At 42.6% G+C, this 20,065-nt stretch overlaps 1 protein-coding gene across 1 annotated transcript in view; it reads right to left on the bottom strand.

The window, feature by feature from the left end:
* pex7 (peroxisomal biogenesis factor 7) overlaps positions 1–19,691 on the bottom strand; it is a 37,769-nt gene extending 18,078 nt beyond the window's left edge. The window contains exons 1-5 of the mRNA XM_007892993.2: positions 19,568–19,691; positions 17,659–17,716; positions 14,650–14,800; positions 13,592–13,669; positions 9,589–9,697 (exon numbers count right to left, since the gene is read on the bottom strand). Coding sequence (XP_007891184.1) covers positions 9,589–9,697; positions 13,592–13,669; positions 14,650–14,800; positions 17,659–17,716; positions 19,568–19,691 — 520 coding nt within the window. The remainder of the gene's footprint in view (positions 1–9,588; positions 9,698–13,591; positions 13,670–14,649; positions 14,801–17,658; positions 17,717–19,567) is intronic.
* Between the last annotated feature and the right edge of the window lie 374 nt (positions 19,692–20,065).

Genomic DNA, 20,065 nt, shown 5'->3' with positions numbered 1-20,065 from the left:
AGGTATTAACACTGAAGCAGGATCATTAACTGCTGCTAAATCCCTTTCCGTGCAAACACTTGCTGTGTTAATCATGGTCCCTCAATTTTAGTCAATATATCATTACAAGGGAAAAATACACATAGATTTTTATGCTGGAATAATCTGTATTGGTGTCATTCTACTAGCAAAACTGTGGTTTTTTGGAACACATTAGGTTTAATAACTTTTGATTTGGTGCAGAAATGCTAATTTAACCTAAAGGCACAATGATAAATTACTAATAAATAATGTGCCAAATTGTCTTATATCAGTAATGCTGAGTAAAACTGAGTATTTGATCAGCATTGCAGTCATTGAGTAGAGCTGTGGGAAAATCCCAGCAGTTCTGTTGCACATGAACTATTTCTGTAGGTTATTTCTCCAAGTGGATATAAAAAATGCTGATAAGTATTTTTTTCAGTGCTTACAAAGCAAACTGTTTACACAATTGTGTTCGCAAGGAAACTTTGTATACAGTTTCTGAAAAAATATCCTGCTATATTGCTTGTAATGTTTGTACATTTCCAGATCTGCATATTTTCGCTTTTGCCCACAAAATATATAGTCCTGTAGCTCAGTGGTTAGAGCACTTGCTTTGCAAGCGAGAGACCCGAGTTCAATTCCAGGCAGGGCGAAACCTTGGGCAAGTTTCCTTACTCCACACGCCTAATAATAATCCCTCCAAAACAAAACAATAATAAATCGGTCATTTTCGATCCACGACTGTTTGTGGGTCATTGCTGTGCGCAATTGGTGCCGCGTTCGCCCACAAATATACAGTCAATTCACTTTACAGTGTGTTCTGTGAAGCGCTTTGGGATGTCCTCCCGACGTGAAAAGCCCTATATTAAATGCAAGGATTATTATTATTATAATCAATTCACGTTATAGTATATTCTGTGAAACGCTTTGAGACATCTCAAAGACGTGGTAAGGCGCTATATTAAATGCAAGGATTATTATTATTAATAATTGGGAGCAGTTAATCTCCACAGCAATGGATCCTGAATAATCACACTGACCTAACAAAACAGGATTATATAACAATGAATAATTCAATCAAGATTCCTTTCCAAATGGTCCTGTGAGTAAAGACTCAGCCTGGTGTGAAACATAGCGTGTCAGGGCTGCAAGATCCCATGTCTTTGTTAATCTTATCTGATATCAGCTGGGTAGCAGTTAGAATGGTGCAAGTTACCTAGAGCTCCCTTAGTTTAGGAGAGAGGGAGGAGGAGAAAAAAGGGTCCCAGCCTTCTCGCTTCCTGAGATCTCTGGTGGAAAGGATAGAGCAGTGAGGATAGGCATGTCAGCATGGCTCAATTGGTAGCATGTTAGTCTCTGGTCAGAAGGTTGCGGGTTCAAACTTCATGCCTGGATTTGAGCTTTGGAGCGCACAGTCCAGGCTGAGACTTCAGTGCAGTAATACAATGCCACTGATGTCAGAGAGGCCATCCTTCAAATGAAAAGTTAAAACTGTGGCCCAATGCCCCTCTTCTTCAGGTGGATATTAAGGATCCTTTGACTCTATTTGAAAAGAGAAGGGAGTTTCTCCCAGCATACTGATTAACAATCCTGCAGATAAAATAAATTATTCACTTCATGGTTGTTTGTGAGACCTTGCTATGTGCAAAATGAGTGCGTTGTCTAAAAAAAGTCAATAACATCTGACAGCTGCGGAATGCTTTGAGATGTTTCAATGTTATTAGTATTGTAAAAAATACAAGGATTATTATTGTTGTATGGCCTGTCACCACTGCTTAGGTTCACATATGAAATATGAGCATGTGAGTGAGGAAGTACCCCATGACCTATATTCCAGCAGAGGGCAGGACCTTCAGAGAGGAGTCAAGAATTTCAGAAGCTGAAAATCTCTCGGACCCAAAACAAAAATCTAACCTTATGGAGAGGCTCAGGAAGGCCCCACAAAACAAAAATTGCCAAAAGATAGAAATCCAAAGAAAAAATGTCAAATACTGGAAATCTACAGTATGCTTGCAAAATACATAGTCATTACACTTTACAGTATGTCCCTTGAAGTGCTTTGAGGCATCCTCCCAACGTGATAAGCGCTATATTAATGGTAAGGATTGATTTATCTGAAATTTTAAAAAAAATTCTGGATATACATAGCAAACGGGATCAGCATCTGAAAGAAAATAATTACTTTTAAAATCTACATGTGAAATATCACGCTCTTTCTCCCCAAAACATCAATAGGTGATAAGATTGGTAAAACTCCTCTAGTCGTGTTGCAGTCATTAATTGCTCAAACACTGTGTTCTGAGACTGTGAAGCAATGTGGGTTAGGCACTGGCCTGCAATTTCTGAAACATGAGTTTAAATTCAGCTCAGATCACTGGATGAAAGACTATATGTTGGTTGTAAGGATTTACTAGCGTCAACCCAAGTTTCTAGTGGATATGTATCCACAGCACACGAAAGTCCTTAATTTAGCATTAAACTGGTAATATCAGTCAGGGAGGTCTGGTATGGGATGGGCACTATATCAATTTAAGTTGTTGGCATTGTTGAAAACGCCACACTGGTGCAATAGTGGGTGATCTTCTAAAATTGAGGCACACTGAGGCAACAACAACAAAATTACATTTGTATAGCACTTTTCACGTCAGGACGCAAACCACAGATATTGTTATTCTGCATCAAACTGGGTTGTACTTGAACTGAGGGTACATGATGGTGACATTGGGTTGACTCCAAGATGACACATCTGGCATTGGAAGATCAGAATCACAAGATTGGCTTGGATGAAGAGGTCCCTTCGGCCCATTTGATCTCATCCCTCCAGAATATCCCCCCTACCGTCCTCCCATCACAGCACAAGCTACGTTTTAAATGACTGTGTCCTCGCCTCAACCATCCTTCCAGGCAACCTAGTCCAGTTGTTAATTACCCTCTGAGTCAAGAAAACTTAATAATAATTATACTACTTGCATTTAATATAGTGCTTTTCACTTCTTCTAGACGTCTCAAAGCGCTTCACAGAACATACTGTAAAGTGAATTGACTGTATATTTGTGGGTGAAATGCGGCAGCTAATTGCGCACAGCAGTGTCCCACAAACAGTCGTGGATTGAAGTGACCAATTTTTTATCATTGTTTTTTTTCTTGAGGGATTATCATCAGGCATGTGAAGTAAGGAAACTTGCCCAATGTTTCACCCTGACGAGAGTCAAACCCAGATCTCTCGCTTGCGAGGTCTGTGCTCTAACCACTGAGCTACATGACTCCATGATTGGCCACAATTTGCCCATTGCAACTCAAAACCTACATCCTTTTATTCCATCAACTCGATGCATCTTAAGAATTGTTTGAGGTTTACTTTTTCCAATTCCATTTAAAAAGTTATACACCTCTAAGAGGCCCTCTCTGAGTTGTCTGCTCTCAAGACAGAAGAGTCCTTGCTTGTCTAATTGTTGCTCATAGTTCATTCCTCCAACACTAATGATATCATCCTTCTTGCAACTAAGGCCTGGGCAGCCCTTTATGTAAGTGACCAGAACTGTATGTGGTCTGACCAGAATATTGTACAGCCTGAGCATGACCAAAGCAATCCTCTGTCGCTGTTTCAGTTCTTGACCAGGTCCAGATTACTTTAGCAGGCTTTGGAGGAGCAGAGCAGTCAGTGGATCCCCATTTTTTTTTATTCTCACTTAAAACCTGTTCATCCCTGTAAGACAAGCCCCCAATCTGTAGGGTATGCTATAGCTGGACAAGCAGTGGAAATCTTATCGGTATTCTAGAATGGTCTTCTACAATGGACCTTCCTATTCGACCGTACCTACAGTCAGCTCCCCCTCTCCTAGCTCGGAGTCTTGTCTTGTCACTGTCAAGCGCTAAGGGACGCTACCCTGCATGAAGGGCACTAAATAAATGCAAATTGTTGTTGAAGTTGCTGTATAAGGTTTTAACCAGTTGAATTCCAGCAGTCCCACAACACACACTCCGGGTTCCCTAAGCCTTGCCTCTCACCAATCTGCACCTTATTCCCCAAATTAGGTGAGCAGGGTGCGTTTCTCTGCAGAGAGAGTGCACGCTACATACCAGACCTACACAAACAAAAAATTTGCGGAATTCACATTAGTTTAGGGTGCTTAAGAATAGTGACAGGTTTCCATGTATATCAGAATCCGACTGATTAAAAATAGCAAATCAAAAATTGCTGTTGATTAAAAGTGATATTTCTGTACAGATCTTGGTCTCTTGGGAGAGTAAATTTGTTGCAAGGAATGAGTTAATGTGTCACCTGACAAATCAGGGAAACATAATTTCCGTCATTGTTGTTTTTTTTAGAGTTTTTTATATGCAGGTCGTAAGGTTATGACGTGGAAGTTAGCCATTTTTGTTGACGAGAAGATGACTAAAGATAAAAAACAGTAAAGTCAACTTTTTTAAAAAAAATTGAAAAAATGGCAAAACTAGTTGTACAGCATTTTTCACACAGGTGGAACAGTAAAATATTTGTTTGAGCAGTGAAACACTACTTATACTCTATTTGAGTGTGGAACGCTACTCCCTTGTGATTCTCGGTTGAAAGTCTCATCCGAAGCACGCCTCCTTTAACAACGCAATACCCCCCGAGCTCCCAGTCATCCACAGATAAAGTTCTCTGCTCTGCCACAACCTCAGTAAGCACCTAATCTACTAGCGTGTCAACACATTTCTCACACCAGTTATTCTTGAAACCTTTCTGGATGATTATGTTCAAAACTCTGCCGTCCGCATACTAACCCGGACCAAACTCTGTACCCACATCTCACCAGTTCTCGTCCCTCACACCTTCTGCCCCACCATCAGAGGTTGTGCTTTCAGCAACTACGCCCCAAAACTCTGGAACACTCTCCCTCAATCCCTCCACCTTGTCCCCCTCTCCGCTCTTTCAAGTCACGCCTGAAAACTTTCCTCCTCGACTGTGCTTACGGCCACCTCCCCACTCCCCCCAGCTCGGAGTCAGGCTCCTGTTAAGCTACTGTTAAGCGCTCTGAGATGCTACCATCTTGTGGAGGGTGCTATATAAGTGCAATTTGTTGTGTTGTAATTCAATGCTATATAAAGGGCAGGTGTTGTGCTGTGGACCCACATCAACTATAACTGGGCCTGAAGTCCCTCAAATTCAATTCAGTTAAGAGCCTGCAATAATCCTGCTGAACTGTAATAAACACAGGTTGCCAAGTGGAAGTGCAGTAAGGTACCCAATCGCACCAAGCTAATAAGTGAAATCCATGCTGTAGAAAGAGCAATACAAAAGTTACTTTCATCCTTTTTTTAATAAGCAATGTAGTTTTATAATTGTTCATGCAAAATTCTAAATACATTTAAAGTGCTTGTCACACATTCACCAGAAGTGCTGACAAAAAAAAACACACTAAGCCATTTTTGGAGCTTTTGCACTTTTAGTTTCAGTTTTTCTTACAGGATTTAACTCGGAATAATCACTCTTATTATCCACTTGAGTATTCTCCCTCTCCAAAAAAACAGCCTAACCTTTCACCAGGTCCCTTCGTCTCCAGTGTCTACCAGGGACACACCTACACCTCACTGAGGCCAGCTCTCGATTAAATAGACCAACTCATCAGCCTTGGTTCAATTACTGCTTTATGACTTGTAAAGAGGTATCAATATTCCACATAATAGTGATAATTATCCTTGCATTTTGATGTCTCAAAGTGCTTCACTGGGTTTACTGCAAAGTAAACTGCCCGTGCATTTTTTAGTCAAACACTGCAGAAACTTGCACACAGCAATGTCCCACAAACAGTCTTGAAATTAATAAGCAATTTTATCTAGGGGATTGTCAGCCAGGGCACTGGAACAACTCTTTTCAAATTGTGCCATGGGATTTTTAATGTCTACTTGAACGGGCAGATGTCCGGACCTTGGTTTAAAGTCTTATCTGGAGTACGCCACCTTTAACAATGCAATAGAACCCAGGGACTGGATTGGGGCATGTTCGTAGTGTGTTTCCAGGTTTTTCTTCACTGAATATTTCTTGATTTATGGCATTAATCAAGAAATATTCAAACAAGAAAATTTAATCAAGAAAATCAATTTTGTTGGCACACCAAAAGATTGGCCACCACTGGCTTAGACAATACAAGTTCCAAGTCTAGACATGGGGCTGGAACCCACAATCCTCTGGCTCAGAGGTGAGAGTGCTACCAACCTGAGCGAAGATGATACCAACCGTGTACTTTGAAACATGCATCCTATTTAAAAGGACCTGCTTTTGAAGCGAGTTCCAGCTGTCTTTACACCTTAAGCACAGCCTCCAAGGCTATTCGATCCAACCCTTCGCTCCCTAATTATTGGTGCAGTGTCTGCATTCCCTATTACATTATCTTAAACTGCCTGCTTTTCTTTTAATCCAAATGAAAGTAAGGGAAAGTTGATTTATGACTAACACTGGGAGAAAGCACAACCCGAGCCAGGCTGACACCAACTGACACATAGGAACATTGGATACATATCCTATTTAAAAGGACTTGCTTCCTCTGTTAAAGCGAGTTCCAGCTGGGCTTCCTCCCAATGTTACTCACCAAATCAAAGTAAGCACTGTACTGTATTTTGACTAAAGTAACATTCTAAATAAAACTATTGAATCGATTTTTAAAACCAATAATGCAGGGGGAGCCAAAGAGGCACAAGAGAGACTGTCCTAAGTATCAGTAGGTACATAATACAAACACAAACTTGATTGTTGTTAAATATAATTGCACTGTATTTAATTGAAACTTCAAAATAGTACCAATATGTTCCTTCCTTCCTCCTGGCCTATTTCTAAACCTTGTTGTGTACTGTTAGCACCACCATGTGGTAACTCAGCAACACAGGCCAGAAAGCAGTTGCCATCACAGCAATTTATAGTTGCTGTCGGTCACTTATGGTATCTCTTTGAATAGCAGCAAACTGACAATGTAAACAAATGTTGCCATCAAAGCCGTAGAAAAATAGCTGTTCCTGACCCTCCAATGGAAACATTAATACCGGGCAGCTTGCCAGTTGAGGAGGAAGCCGTGAAAAGCAAGGATGATCATGAGCCAACTAACTCCGTAAGGACCTTGTGCAATGAAATAGTCACTGTTTGTGATTTTAACAACTGGGGTTGTAGTTATTTTAAAATCCATCGGTCTTCTGTGGAAACCGGCAGTATTTTCACACAGTTTCAATCTCAGAGCAGCTAGAAGCTGATCACAATATCTCAAAAACAAGGCAAATAGGAAGCTGGACTATTTTACTAAATCAGTTGAGTTTAGATCCCTAGGTGTCATACTCAGGCTGTACAGTCCCCTGGTCAGGTCACACCTAGAATACTGTATACAGTTCCTGTTACCGCAACATAAGGGGCCCTAAAGACACTGAAGAGCAATGAGGATGATCCCCAGTGGTAGAGGAAAGAGCTATTAGCAACGATTAGACAAGCTAGGACTCTTCACTCTTAAGAGATTAGCTCAGAACTCAGAAAGGACCTCATAGAGATATAGCAGGCAGAGCTTGTCTAATTGTTGCCAGTAGCTAATTCTAATTCCGCTAACACTGGAGATCTCCTCGTTGCTCTCCTCTGCATTAGAGCTTATGTCTACTTACCCTTATTGGCTTTAAGCACGTATCAGTTCAGCTTTGTTTTTTTTAAAAAGTATGGAGGGAGAGATGCGAGACAGAAAAAAGGTGCAAAGAAAGAAAAAGAGAGATAAAGAGAAAGCGGAGAAGATAAGTTAGGTAAAGTCACATGAGAAACAGTGGCTCGTGAGGGCATGAGGAAAGGGCAGCACTGAGCTTGCTAACAGTGAAACTTTATGTCAATTTTTTTCTCCACTCAGATTGTTTCAGATTTTAGAGCTGCTCCAATAACACAATAAAAATTAGTGTACATGAGTTTAATTTCTCCTACTTTCCTCCTCCCCCAATATTCCTTTCTCCCTCAAGATTCCGTCGGGTTTCCTCTTAAGTGCATTAATATTTCCTGCCTCAATCGCAGCTTCTGGCGGCAAGATCCACATTCTCAGCACTCTCTCTGAAGATGTTCCTCCTGAACTCTCTTTTAGATCTGCAAGTGGCTATCTAGAAGCATTCAGAATCCTGCCAAAGAGTATTAAGTGAATGAGAAACAGGCTTTACTCTATCTCTGTGTACAATAGAATTCCTACAGGCATCAAGAAATAGAAAATATCTGTGTTCTCTAATATGATATGGGAATGCAAAGTTAAACTCCCCGTGAATGATGGGCTAATTTCTAAAAAGTAATTCTCAGTCAATGTATACGAAGAGCATTTGTATAAAAGATTAGCTCTTCTGGGTGGAGCAAAGTTGCATTAAATAAATCAAAATGGATATGAAACACTTTGAGGCTCTAAAATACCAAATTGCAGGAACATAGCGAGAATAATTTATCATCCTGGACAAAGGTTCTCAAACTGTGAGTAGATTCTCAAACTACATTGTCCACACACCCTGGTGGAGGGGGGGGGGGGGTGACGTGAGCCGGGGAGGTGCTGGTTGTATGGCTCCCAACAGTCCCGAGTTTCATAGGTCTGCTCCCCCAACGGCCAGGTCCTTCGACAGTCAAACCTCGCTTCCACCTTTCTATACTGCATCCTCAAATTCCACTACTTTGTACAGCGAGGAGGCAGGCACACTCCTCGCACTTCTGGGGTGAGACTGATATTAATAATAATCCTTGCATTTAATGTAGCGCCTTATCACATCTTCGAGACATCTCAGAGCGCTTCACAGAATATACTGTACAATTAATTGACTCTATATTTTGTGGGCGAAAAGCGGCATCCAAATGCACACAGCAGTGTTCCACAAACAGTTGTGAATTGAGTGATCAAATTATTAGTAGTAGTAATAAATGGATATTTCACTGACATGGTCTGAAGTTGGTTGGTGGTGTGTTTTCCTGGAGTGTTTGTGCAGTTTTGTTTTGGCTGCTGTGATTTTTGTGCTATTTTAGGGAGAGCCTTGGGATAGCACGGAGGCTTCTTTGTGACGTAGAAATGATGCTTTTGTTGCTCATTCTTATTGTAACTGTAATAATCAGCGCCCTTCTACTTTGTTGCTTGGGATTTTCAGTTCTTTGTGTTATTTTACTGAATTGTGGGGAGGTGCTATTGTTTTTTTCTCTTGCCTTAGGAAGGGGAGGCTTACTGTGACCAAGAACCCCTGATCCAGAATATCCTCATCCTGTATGTGGACATGGAGATGGTTACAAAATCTGTAGCACAAGCAGAGGTAGGAGACAGAAATGTGATTTCAAATGAGTATGTACTCCCTATTAATCAAAACAATTTGTTGATTTTTGTTTAAATGGAAGTCAAAGCAGTTCAACAACAACAATTTGTATTTATATAGCGCCCTTCACCCACGGTAGCATCTCAGAGCGCTTAACAAAGCGGAGCCTGACACTGAGCCGGGGGGAGGGGTGGGGAGATGACCGTAGGCAAGGCAGAAGATCAGTAATGAAAGGTGAAAAGTTTAAGAATCATGCTATGATCTTGCATCACAAGAAATTATAAGTAGCAAGTCAGAAAAGCAAAAGGGGGTTTGTACCTGAGGCTGAGGCAAAACAACCTGGGATATGTGGCGACCATATTGTGCTGTAAATGACGCTTTCATGCCCGCTGAATGTAGCCAGGGAGTGTTTGACCATTGGATCCCACTGTGAAAGGAGAAATTATGTCAAACAATTTCTATTCACATCAAGCCCAATCCAAGGAAAAATGCAGAGTCTATACATACACCTTCTATAATACAACCACATACAACCAGTAGATAAAATAATGCAGTAAATGCATAATCTGTTAATTCTAGCTCATTAAGCTAATAACTTTCAGATTGCCAACTTTTAAAAAAGAGATAAGTTTCTCTATTGCCTTCATAAATTGCTTCATGAGTATTACCTCTGCCGTTTCACTATTGCTTTACACCTGACTCATTTCTACATTGTAACCATTATGAATGGCTTTGAGGTGGTTTCCCAAGCAGTGGTGCTGACGCTGCTCCAAGAAGCTGGGTTCAAATCCAAGTCTCAGTGACATTCAAATTCAGTTACTTTCTGTAGGTCAAGGTTTACCAGTTCTCAACAAGGAAAACATATGCTTTTTACTAATCATAATCTACCCTTCAAGACAGGGTAAGGGAGAAAATCCTCAAGCATTTCATCAGTGCAACTGCTGTTAATTAAACAATGGCAATAAAAAGAAAGGTGAGGACCACACAGACCATGAGAAACTCCATTCTCTTTTGGAAAACTCCTGTGGGATCTTTAATGTCCACTTAAACAGGCAGATAGGACCTTAGTCTAGCATCTCATTCAAAGGACCACATCCGTGATAATGCAGCGATCCCCAGGACTGTACTGGAGTAAAAGCCTAGAACAGGGGTCTCTAATCGCCGCTAGATGGAGTTTCACCCACACTCAGTAAAAAGAGGCAGGAGCGATATTTACTGCAGTTTTAACATGAAAGTTTATATTTTTATTTCCAGATGCATAGAATACTTTGTGCATCTGGCTTTGTTTTCAATTTGACTCAATAACTTTTCTTTGGGGGGGTCAGCCAGGGGTCTGACACATATGCGATTTCCATGCATCCCACCTACACGTGGAAATCCCATAGATTGTTGGAATGGAATGCGCACTCTCTCCCTGGAGGGACCCATCCTGCTTACCTAATTCCAGAAAATATTAGGTGCAGTTGGCAAGAGCTAAGGCCAAAGTGTGCGTTGGAGTATTGCTGGAGTCTAACCAGGTAAAATAGCTTGCCATTGATATTGCTGTCCAGCAAGCTTTCAAACTGTGTGTTCAGCTAGGACCACCCTACCAGTTAGGGCTTTGGCTTGCAAGATTAACAGGAGCTCAGTGGGATAACAACCTGCCCCAGTGACTGGTCTGCCTTTCCAGGTCCTGCCGATGAGCCAGGGCAGCGTCCTGGAATACTGTGTACCCGCCTGGCTCAGGAACTGGACTACCGAGACCGCCACAGAAGGCTGGCTTGATTCCGACATTCCATTGCCAGCCACATCACCTTGGAGGCAGTTCAGCTCCAAGGAGATCCCGCTTGCGATGCAGTTCTAGTGCTCCATTCCTTGTCTTTTTGAACATTCGTGACATCACCATCTAGTGGTGATCAACAACAACAAAATTACATTTGTATAGTGCTTTTCACGTTGAGAGGACGTCCCAAGGCACTGGACAGTCAAGAGTTTCGGAACCAAATTGGGGGTTGGGATAGGGGAGGGTGGAAGGCAGGAGGGGAAGGAGGGTGACTGAAGCCACGGTCGAAGAGGAAGGTCTTGAGACGGGTCTTGAAGGTCTAGGTAGTCCGGTTCCTGAGCAAGGCAGAGGAACTGCGGGATGGAGTTCCAGAGGGTGGGGGCAGAGTGGCAGAAGGCCTGCCCGCCAATCGTGGAGTGGGCGAGGCAGGGGACGTGAAGCAGGCCAGAGCCCGCTGAGTGGAGGGAGCGGGCAGGTTGGTAGGGGGTTAGGAGGTGGTGGGGGTGAGGTGAGCAAGGCCATGGAGGGCTTTGAAGGTGAGGACCAAGATCTTGAACTGTATCCTCTGTGTGATGGAAAGCCAGTGGAGGTGGGCTAGGATGGGGGTGATAAGTCTGGTGCAGGAGAGGACATGGGCTGCAGAGTTCTGGATGATCTGCAGCCTATGGAGGGAGGCTGACAAGCAGGAAGTTTGGGTAGTCGAGCCTGGATTTTATGAATGCGTGTATGAGGGTTTTAGCGCCCTGCAGTGTGAGACAGTGGCAGAGCCGGGCGATGTTACGGAGGTGGGGAAAGGCAGAGCGGCTCATGGCACAGATTTGGGGTAGAAAGGACAATTGAGGGTCAAACAAGACCCCAAGGTTCCGGACTGGCTCAGTGAGGTGGAGTGTGCAACCATGGATGGTGATGCTGTCAGTGCTTGAAGTGTGGGGCACTGACGGGAGCCAATCAGGAGAGCCTCGGTCTTGTTGACGATCAGCTGTAGTAAGTTGGCTCTCATCCAGGACTTGTTGTCTGACAGACATTCTGTCAGGACAGCAGTCGTGCTGGAGGCAGAGAGATAGAGTTGGGTGTCATCCACATACAGGTGGAAATTGAACCCATGTCTGCAGATATCACGAAGATGGAGCATATAAATATTGATGAGGAGGGGATCAAGGACGGAGCCCTGAGGAATTCTGCACGAGATGGCCTGGGGCTAGAGGAGAAACCGTTTGTGGAGATGAAGTGGAGACGGTGTGAGAGGTACGATATGAACCATTCAAGGACAGAACTATGAAGGTTGAGCTGAGAGGAGAGGTGGTGGAGGAAGATAGAGTGGTCAACGGTATTGAAGGCAGCAGAGAGATCAAGGAGAATGAGGAGTCAGTGGGGGCCCTGGTCGCAGATGGACAAAATGTAATTTGTCACTTTGACCAAAGCTGTTTCTGTGCTGTGGGCGGCACGGAAACCCGATCGAGGGTTTTGTGAAGGGATTGACAGGAAAGGAAGGAGCGAAGCTGGGAAGCAACAACTCGTTCTAGGACCTTGGAGAGGAAAGATGGAGATGGGACGGTAGTTTCAGAGCAGGGATGGGTCCAGGGAGGGTTTTTTTTAAGGATAGAAGTGATGATGGCCGTTTTTAGAGGGTTGGGAACAAGGACCCAGTGGAAATGAGCCAGTGGACAGAGAGGTTTATGATGTCTGTGAGTATGGGGGCAAGGAGATGAAGCTGGGAGATAAGGAAGGGGTTAGGGATGGGGTCAAAGGAGCAAGTTGTCGGTTTCATGTGGGTTATGGTGGTGATGAGAGAGGAGGAGAGAGGTTCGATGTTGCGGAGGGAGGGATGAGTAGGGGCCGGGGTGTGAGGGGGAGATGGGAAGTGGATAGTGGTCGGAGGGGCAGAGGTAGCTGAGCGGATCCCCTCGACTTTGGTTTCGAGCTGGTTGGAGACCCCTGGCCTTGACCATGAGTTGAAAATCCTGACCATATTTTAATAATAATCCTTGCATCTGATACACAGCTTTATCACGTCTTTTAGACATCTCAAAGCGCTTCACAGAATATGCTGTAAAGTGAATTGACTGTATGTTTTACTGTAGCTTTACCATGCAGAGAACTTCTGAAGGTAAAATCAATACTTTTTTAAAAAAGGATTTTTTATTCCCAATGCAAAAAAATATAATCCTTGTCATGGAAAAAATTTGATACTTCCAAAACTAGATTTCATCTTTGTTTGTGGCATAAACTCAAAAATGTCAGAATCAAAAATGCCTATAAAACTGAAAGAATTATAATTTTTAAAAAATGTTATAGTAGGTGTTCATTCCCTGTAACGATTCCATTCTTCAGAGGTTAATGTATTCTCTGAAAGTGCACGTGGTACAAAACTCTTTCCACAGATTTCTAAGTTGTCTTCAACATGAAAAGATGTTTCTTTGTTCACAAACTGCACTGATAAAATCAGACGTACTACATAAACAGAAAGAGTTTTCTTGAGGCCTAAGGGATGCAAAGATATATGGGGTGAAAGCGTGAACCCACTTTTCTTCCTCACGCAGAAGAGAATAAAACACTTACTACTTTCACAGTGTGATCCCATGAGCCAGACACTATCAGATGTTCTCCTCTGTTCTGGCTCCAATCAACGCTGTAAACCTACAATAGCAGGACAAAGAAGTAAAGAAAACACTTGAATAAGAACAAAATTCAGTGACTGACCTGGAGAGGAAAGGTGCTTACAGTTTCTATTCAATACTTTGGCAGTCACATTTCACTAGACCTCTGTAGGCAACTTGTGATAACTTCTTTAAGATTAATTAGCGAGTTGTCCTTCACTGGTTCTGCTTAATTGGTTTGAGATTAGCATTTCATCAGGTGTTGCAGCAACATTACCATAGAGAGCTCAACTCAACTGATCTTGTGCAAAGCCCACATGAAGGGCACAGCGACATGCTTCCTGGAAAAGCACAACAGTTATCTAATTCCCAGGAGATCTGCAATTCATCATCCGATCTACCTGGAAAGGGGAACTTCTCACATTTGCTTTCAATCTTACCAGTATAATTGTTGATTGCATGTTAAATCTGTAAAATCAATGGTTACTGCGGTCAACTTTTATTTTATATTATTACAAAGAGTTTACTGCAGTTAGGTGAATAGACACAGTTCTCCTGGTACAATTGTTTCATTTATATGAAGTTCCTGTTAATTTCTCTCCTTGAGGAACAATTACATTTCTCCAGTGCAATGTCTTACTAAATAAACTTACTTTTTTTCTAATGTTATACAGCAATTGTATGTTTACTTACGAGTACTATGGCTTTGTGTGTAAGTCACAAATAAGCAAAACTATTACCCTGGCAGAAGAGTTACACTCCTGTGCAGGGTAAACCAGGCAAATTAAACAAAGTCATATTCTACAGATGTGCTACCATTGAAAGAAAAAACGTAAATCATAGCATTAATACAAGAAATTGAGAAAAGGACTAAAATCCTGCAAGCTCTCCAAAGTAAATTTTAAAATATCAATTTGAACTTCTCACACAATCTGAAATTTCTCAATGATTGAATGAAATCCAAAAGGCTTTAGCTGATTAAAAGGCTTATTTTGCATTGGAAAAGCTGTTAATTTTTACCTCTTGAGTGTGTTCTTTGAAGACTTGTACAGGCCCGAGGGGATTTTCTGTGTCCCAGAGCTGCAAAGATCCATCTCCACTTCCGGTGACCAATGCATGTTCATTGTTCTCACTCCAGGTCACATCAAACAGACTATCATTCCAGTCAAAACTAAAGAGATGAATAAATAACTACTGTAGATTCAACAAAACACTTGCCCTTCCAGAAACATCACACAAATAGCCAATTTTTATCTATGTGATCCATTTTCAAGAGTTTAGGCTTTTTCAGTGTAACAATTGTAAAACAGCGGATTCAATTTACAAGAATGTAATGCTTAACCCTTCAAACTACAGTCGGGTGTATAACCTGTATGTGCCCAAAACATACAGTACCAACTGGAATATGGAGGCAGACATTTCCAAACAACTGGACCAAGGATTATAATTGAAAAAGAGATAAAAATAAAACAGACCAGTAAGGGGAAAGAAAATGGAGGGAGGGAAAAATCAACAACGGAGTGGAAGTCAAGCTTTTAACAGTTTTATTTAACAAAAGGTTTGCAAAGATTTACAAAGAATGTACAGCACGGAAACATGCCACTTGGCCCAATCAGTCCGTGCAAATGTTTATACTCCACGAGTCTTTACCCATTCCTTTACTCCCTCCCGTACCTTTCTATTCCCCTCTCCCTCATGTGAAGGTCCAGCTTCCTCTTGAATACATTTATACTATCTGATTCAACCACTGCCTCAGGCAGCACGTTCCACAATTTCACTGCTCTCTGTGTGAAGTAGTTCCTCCTAAATTCTCTTAGATCCTTTAGTCAATATCTTATATTTGTGTCCACTGGTTACAGACTCCCCAACCAGTGGAAACAGCCTATTTATATTAACCATATTGAACCCTTGAACTCCTATGCTTCTATTAGATCCCCCCTTAAACATCTCTTCCCTAGAAAAGAGGCCCAATCTACCCAGTCTATTCTGATAGCAGTAACCTGCTAGCCCTGGCATCATTCTCATATCCCTAACGCTGTACTCTTTCCATCACTGCTATATCCTTCCTATAGTGCAGACACCAGAATTGGACACAGTACTCCAAATGTAGTCAAACCAAGGTATTGTATAAATCAACATCAGTTCCTCACAATTATATTCTACCCCTCCGAAGAAAAAAGCCCAAGACCCAACCGGCCTTTTGATAGCCTTATCTACCTGTGTTGTTACATTTAGAGATTTGTGGATTTGAATCCCCAGATCTCTTTGCTCCTCCTCTCCTCTTAGGTTTCTACCATCTAGAATGCAGATGGCTTCTTTATTTTTCCTGCCAAAGTGAATTACTTCACCTTTTCCTACATAATCTTAATTTACCATCGACCTGCTCATTCTACAAGCATGTTTATGTCTTCCTGCAATCTTCTGCAATCCCTATGCTCCTCCGTTTGATGTTATCTACAAATTTTGACACCACTCCAATATATGAATCATTTCCAACTTCTTTCCAGCCTGAGAAGATACCCTTAACTCCTACCCTTTGCTTTTGGTTTCCTAATTATTCTTTAATCCATTCTGCTACCTCTCCCACAATTCTACATGCCCATGTTTTAGTCCTAAGCATCTCATGTGGCAGTTTATCAAAACCTTTCTGGAAATCCAGATACACTACATCCACTGCATTTCCCTTATCAGTTCATCAGTTATCAGTTAAATCTTCAAAGAATTCAATAAGGTTGGTCAAGCATGATTATTATTATTATTAAGCATGATCTTCCTTTCATAAATCCATGCTGGCTATTCTTAATCATATTCTTCTTCTCCAAGTGACTAGTTACTTCATCTTTTATTGTAGATTTTAATCTTTGCCTAAAACCAACATTAAGCTGACTGACTTGTAGCTTCTGTAAACATTTTTTTTTAGTGATATATTGCACTGCAGTAATAAAGCAACTTCTAATAGTTCAGTAGAATTGTTTCAGTGTCACTGTGTAGGAAATGGAATCTTTAAAAACTGGCAGACCAAGGTGTCTGGAATTAACTGGAGATTTTGGTCAAAGAGTTGAACAATATCTAAAGTATAACAGCAAATTAGCAAACCACAGATATTGGCCTGGATCAGTTGATAAAGATAATAATAATAATAATAATAATAATCCTTGCATTTGATATAGCGCTTTTCACGTCGGGAGGACGTCCCAAAGCGCTTCACAGAACACACTGTAAAGTGAATTGACTGTATATTTGTGGGCGAACGCGGCAGCCAATTGCGCACAGCAATGTCCCACAAACAGTCGTTGATTGAAAATGACCAATTTATTATTGTTTTTGGTTTTGGAGGGATTATTATTAGGCGTGTGGAGTAAGGAAACTTGCCCAAGGTTTCGCCCTGCCTGGAATTGAACTCAGGTCTCTCGCTTGCAAAGCGAGTGCTCTAACCACTGAGCTACAGGACTCCGTTGTATCAAATAATAACTTGCATTTGATACAACGACTTTCACATTGGCAAGATGTCTCAATGTTTCACAAGATTTACTGTAAAATGTAGTAACTGTGTATTCTGTAGGCAAACGCAGCACCCAACTTGTGCAGTTTGTGCACAATTTCAGTCCTCCAAGATGCTATCCAGCACGAAGGGTGCTATGTAAATGCAAACTGTTGTTGTCAGAGCCACAACCGGAATGATTAATTTTATCTGGGTGACTGTTGATCAGGACACTGTGAGGAACTCCCTCCATTTTTAGAGCTGTGGAATCTTTAACGTCCACTTTAACAGGCAGATGGGACCTCGGTTTGATGTCTCATCCAAAGGATGGAACATCTGACATCTGACCCCCACCCCACCCCATTGCAGTGTCAGACTCGACAGTGTGAGCTCCAAGTCCCAACGTGTGATTTGAACCCAGATCCTTCTGACTCAGATATAATATCAGCTGAGCCAGGTTGACAAAAGAGGAATGCAAATATAACCCATAATTTACTGAATATTGCAATGTCAAAAGCAAAAACCAGTAGATGTTCACATTACTGTACCTCCTAAAAGGAACAATTCCAGTTTCTGTCTGTTCCAGCACCAATAACGTTCCACAACCTGAAAGAGGGCATAAAAACATAGTGTCAAGTGATACCCAATCAGCTGAATGGCAGAAAATAGTGAAGCACTCACATAAACCAAATACAACTTTATTCAGTACCCAAAATTCAGTATCAACAGTCCTTGTATTGCAAAGTTTAACTTTAAAAACTGGTTGCCTCTGGGTAAGAAGCTTGTGGGTTCAAGCCCCACAATGGGACTTGAGCTCATTCACAAGTTGTCACTCAGTCCTGGAGCGATTCCTGAAAGGGCTCGGGATTTTCAGGTAAAAAGGGGCAGCCGAGTCATGGGGGAGGGTGCTGATTTGGCATAAAGCCTCCACTCATTTAAAAACTCTGTCGGGGGCATAAACAGGGCAGAAAACCGGGGGATATTGGCATTCGTAGCTGTCACTTATTAAGAAGGACGGGGTTTGCTTGGCTGATCCGAGCTAATCCTGGCCAACAATCCTCCAGATGAATTGGTCGTTCACCTCATGGCTGTTTCTAGGAACTTTAAATATAAACAAAATAGCTGCCACATTTGCCTGCAAAAGTCACTACCTTGACAGTATTATTGTAAAGGGCTTCAAAACGTATTGAGATTGCGGTTCTTCTTTCTGGCTTGCAATTGACCTCTGCTTTGTATCTCTGCTAAAGTCACAGCTGGGCCTGGGACTCACAGCCAGTAAACCAGATGCTGTCAATTAATCCCCACAACCTCGAACACATTTTTCAGATACATGATACTAACTGTTCTATATGTGCCAACAATTCAGGCTGAGAATAGTTTGATTTTATTCAAATGGATGACATGCTGGAGGAGGTTAAGAGAAAGGCATTGGGTTGTGGGGAGTTTCAGTCCTACAGTACTTGTGAGTTTGGGTTCTTAAACAGACAACCACATACATGTGGTATCTGAACATTTCTGAAGTGGGTTATCCAGTGTTTTGTCTTTGCACTGATGTAAAGTCAACTTTATAAATTTATAAACAAGTTCTCGAAGCCCAAACTGAATAACTGGACCTGTTAAATTCATCTCTTTTCTAACAGTGGAGTCCTGTAGCTCAGTGGTTAGAGCACTCGCTTTGCAAGTGAGAGACCTGAGTTCAATTCCAGGCAGAGGGCGAAACCTTGTGCAAGTTTCCTTACTCCACACGCCTAATAATAATCCCTCCAAAACTAAAAACAATAATTAAATTGGTCATTTTCAATCTACGACTGTTTGTGGGACATTGCTGTGCGCAATTGGCTGCCGCGTTCGCCCACAAATATACAGTCAATTCACTTTACAGTGTGTTCTGTGAAGCGCTTTGGGACGTCCTCCCGACGTGAAAAGCGCTATATCAAATGCAAGGATTATTATTATTATTATTATTATTATTAACATTACCTATTGCACAGGAACACCAGCACTATGCATAGACGTCTATTTTCACAGATGTGAAAGCAGACAACATTGCTGTTTGGCCGCGTGTGGTCTCTAAAAATACAAGTGAAAAAAAAACCAGTACCGCGCAGCTTAAATGCAATCTAAATGCAATTGCTTCATCGGGTCACAGACACTTATAAATAGTCCCCGACGCCAGGAAGGAAACCTAAAAAAAACGATCTCGCTTCCTGTTGACTGACACTATTAATATCACTCCCCACTCCCAACATAGCGGGTGAGAGGGTCAAATATCCTTCACTTGCAACGATGATCCCCCAAACAGTCCTCCCGTATTGTGGTGTGTGCGTCACTCTCGATGCTGCCTCTTTGACTGAGGTGCAGCTGATCACATGCCGGCGGTACAGACCCCTCCAGCCTGTCACCCCCCACCACCCCCCCTCCCCCTCCTGCCTGCGAGCCTCCTGCCCCGCACGCTACCTGCTATTCCGTAGTACTGCGAGGCAGCGCAGGCCAGTCTAGTGGCGAAATAAGGAGAAGTCTCTACAGCGTAACCGTGCCGCGCGGGGACCCTGCACGTCTTAACCAGGGGCGCGCCCGCCATTCTTGGAACATGTAAGAGCCCCGGGTCACTGCGGGCCGGGCCGGGCAGGGCAGGCAGGGCAGGGCCGGGCCGGGCAGGGCAGGCAGGGCAGGGCCGGGCAGGGCAGGGGCTCTGCGCCTGTCACCGGTCTCTGTTGTAGCCGCTGCACAGACGCGGCTGAGCGCCCGCAGCTCACCCGGAAGTGCAGTGGAACGCGGCCCCGGATCCGTGTGATTGACAGCCGCGGCGCGCGGGCGGGTTGGGCGGGTTTACGCCCCAATTGGGGCGGTTTTTGTTGCACCGCGCGTGAACCGCTCCCCACCCCACCACCACCACCACCACCCCCACCACCCAGCTTTGGGCGGTTCGCCCAATCTTTACATTTGTAATTTAAA

Source organism: Callorhinchus milii, unplaced genomic scaffold, assembly GCF_018977255.1.
Source record: "Callorhinchus milii isolate IMCB2004 unplaced genomic scaffold, IMCB_Cmil_1.0 Scaffold3, whole genome shotgun sequence".
Taxonomy (NCBI): Eukaryota; Metazoa; Chordata; class Chondrichthyes; order Chimaeriformes; family Callorhinchidae; genus Callorhinchus; species Callorhinchus milii.
The sequence above is the reverse complement of the archived record's forward strand: the minus strand, read 5'-3'. Positions and strand labels throughout refer to the sequence as shown.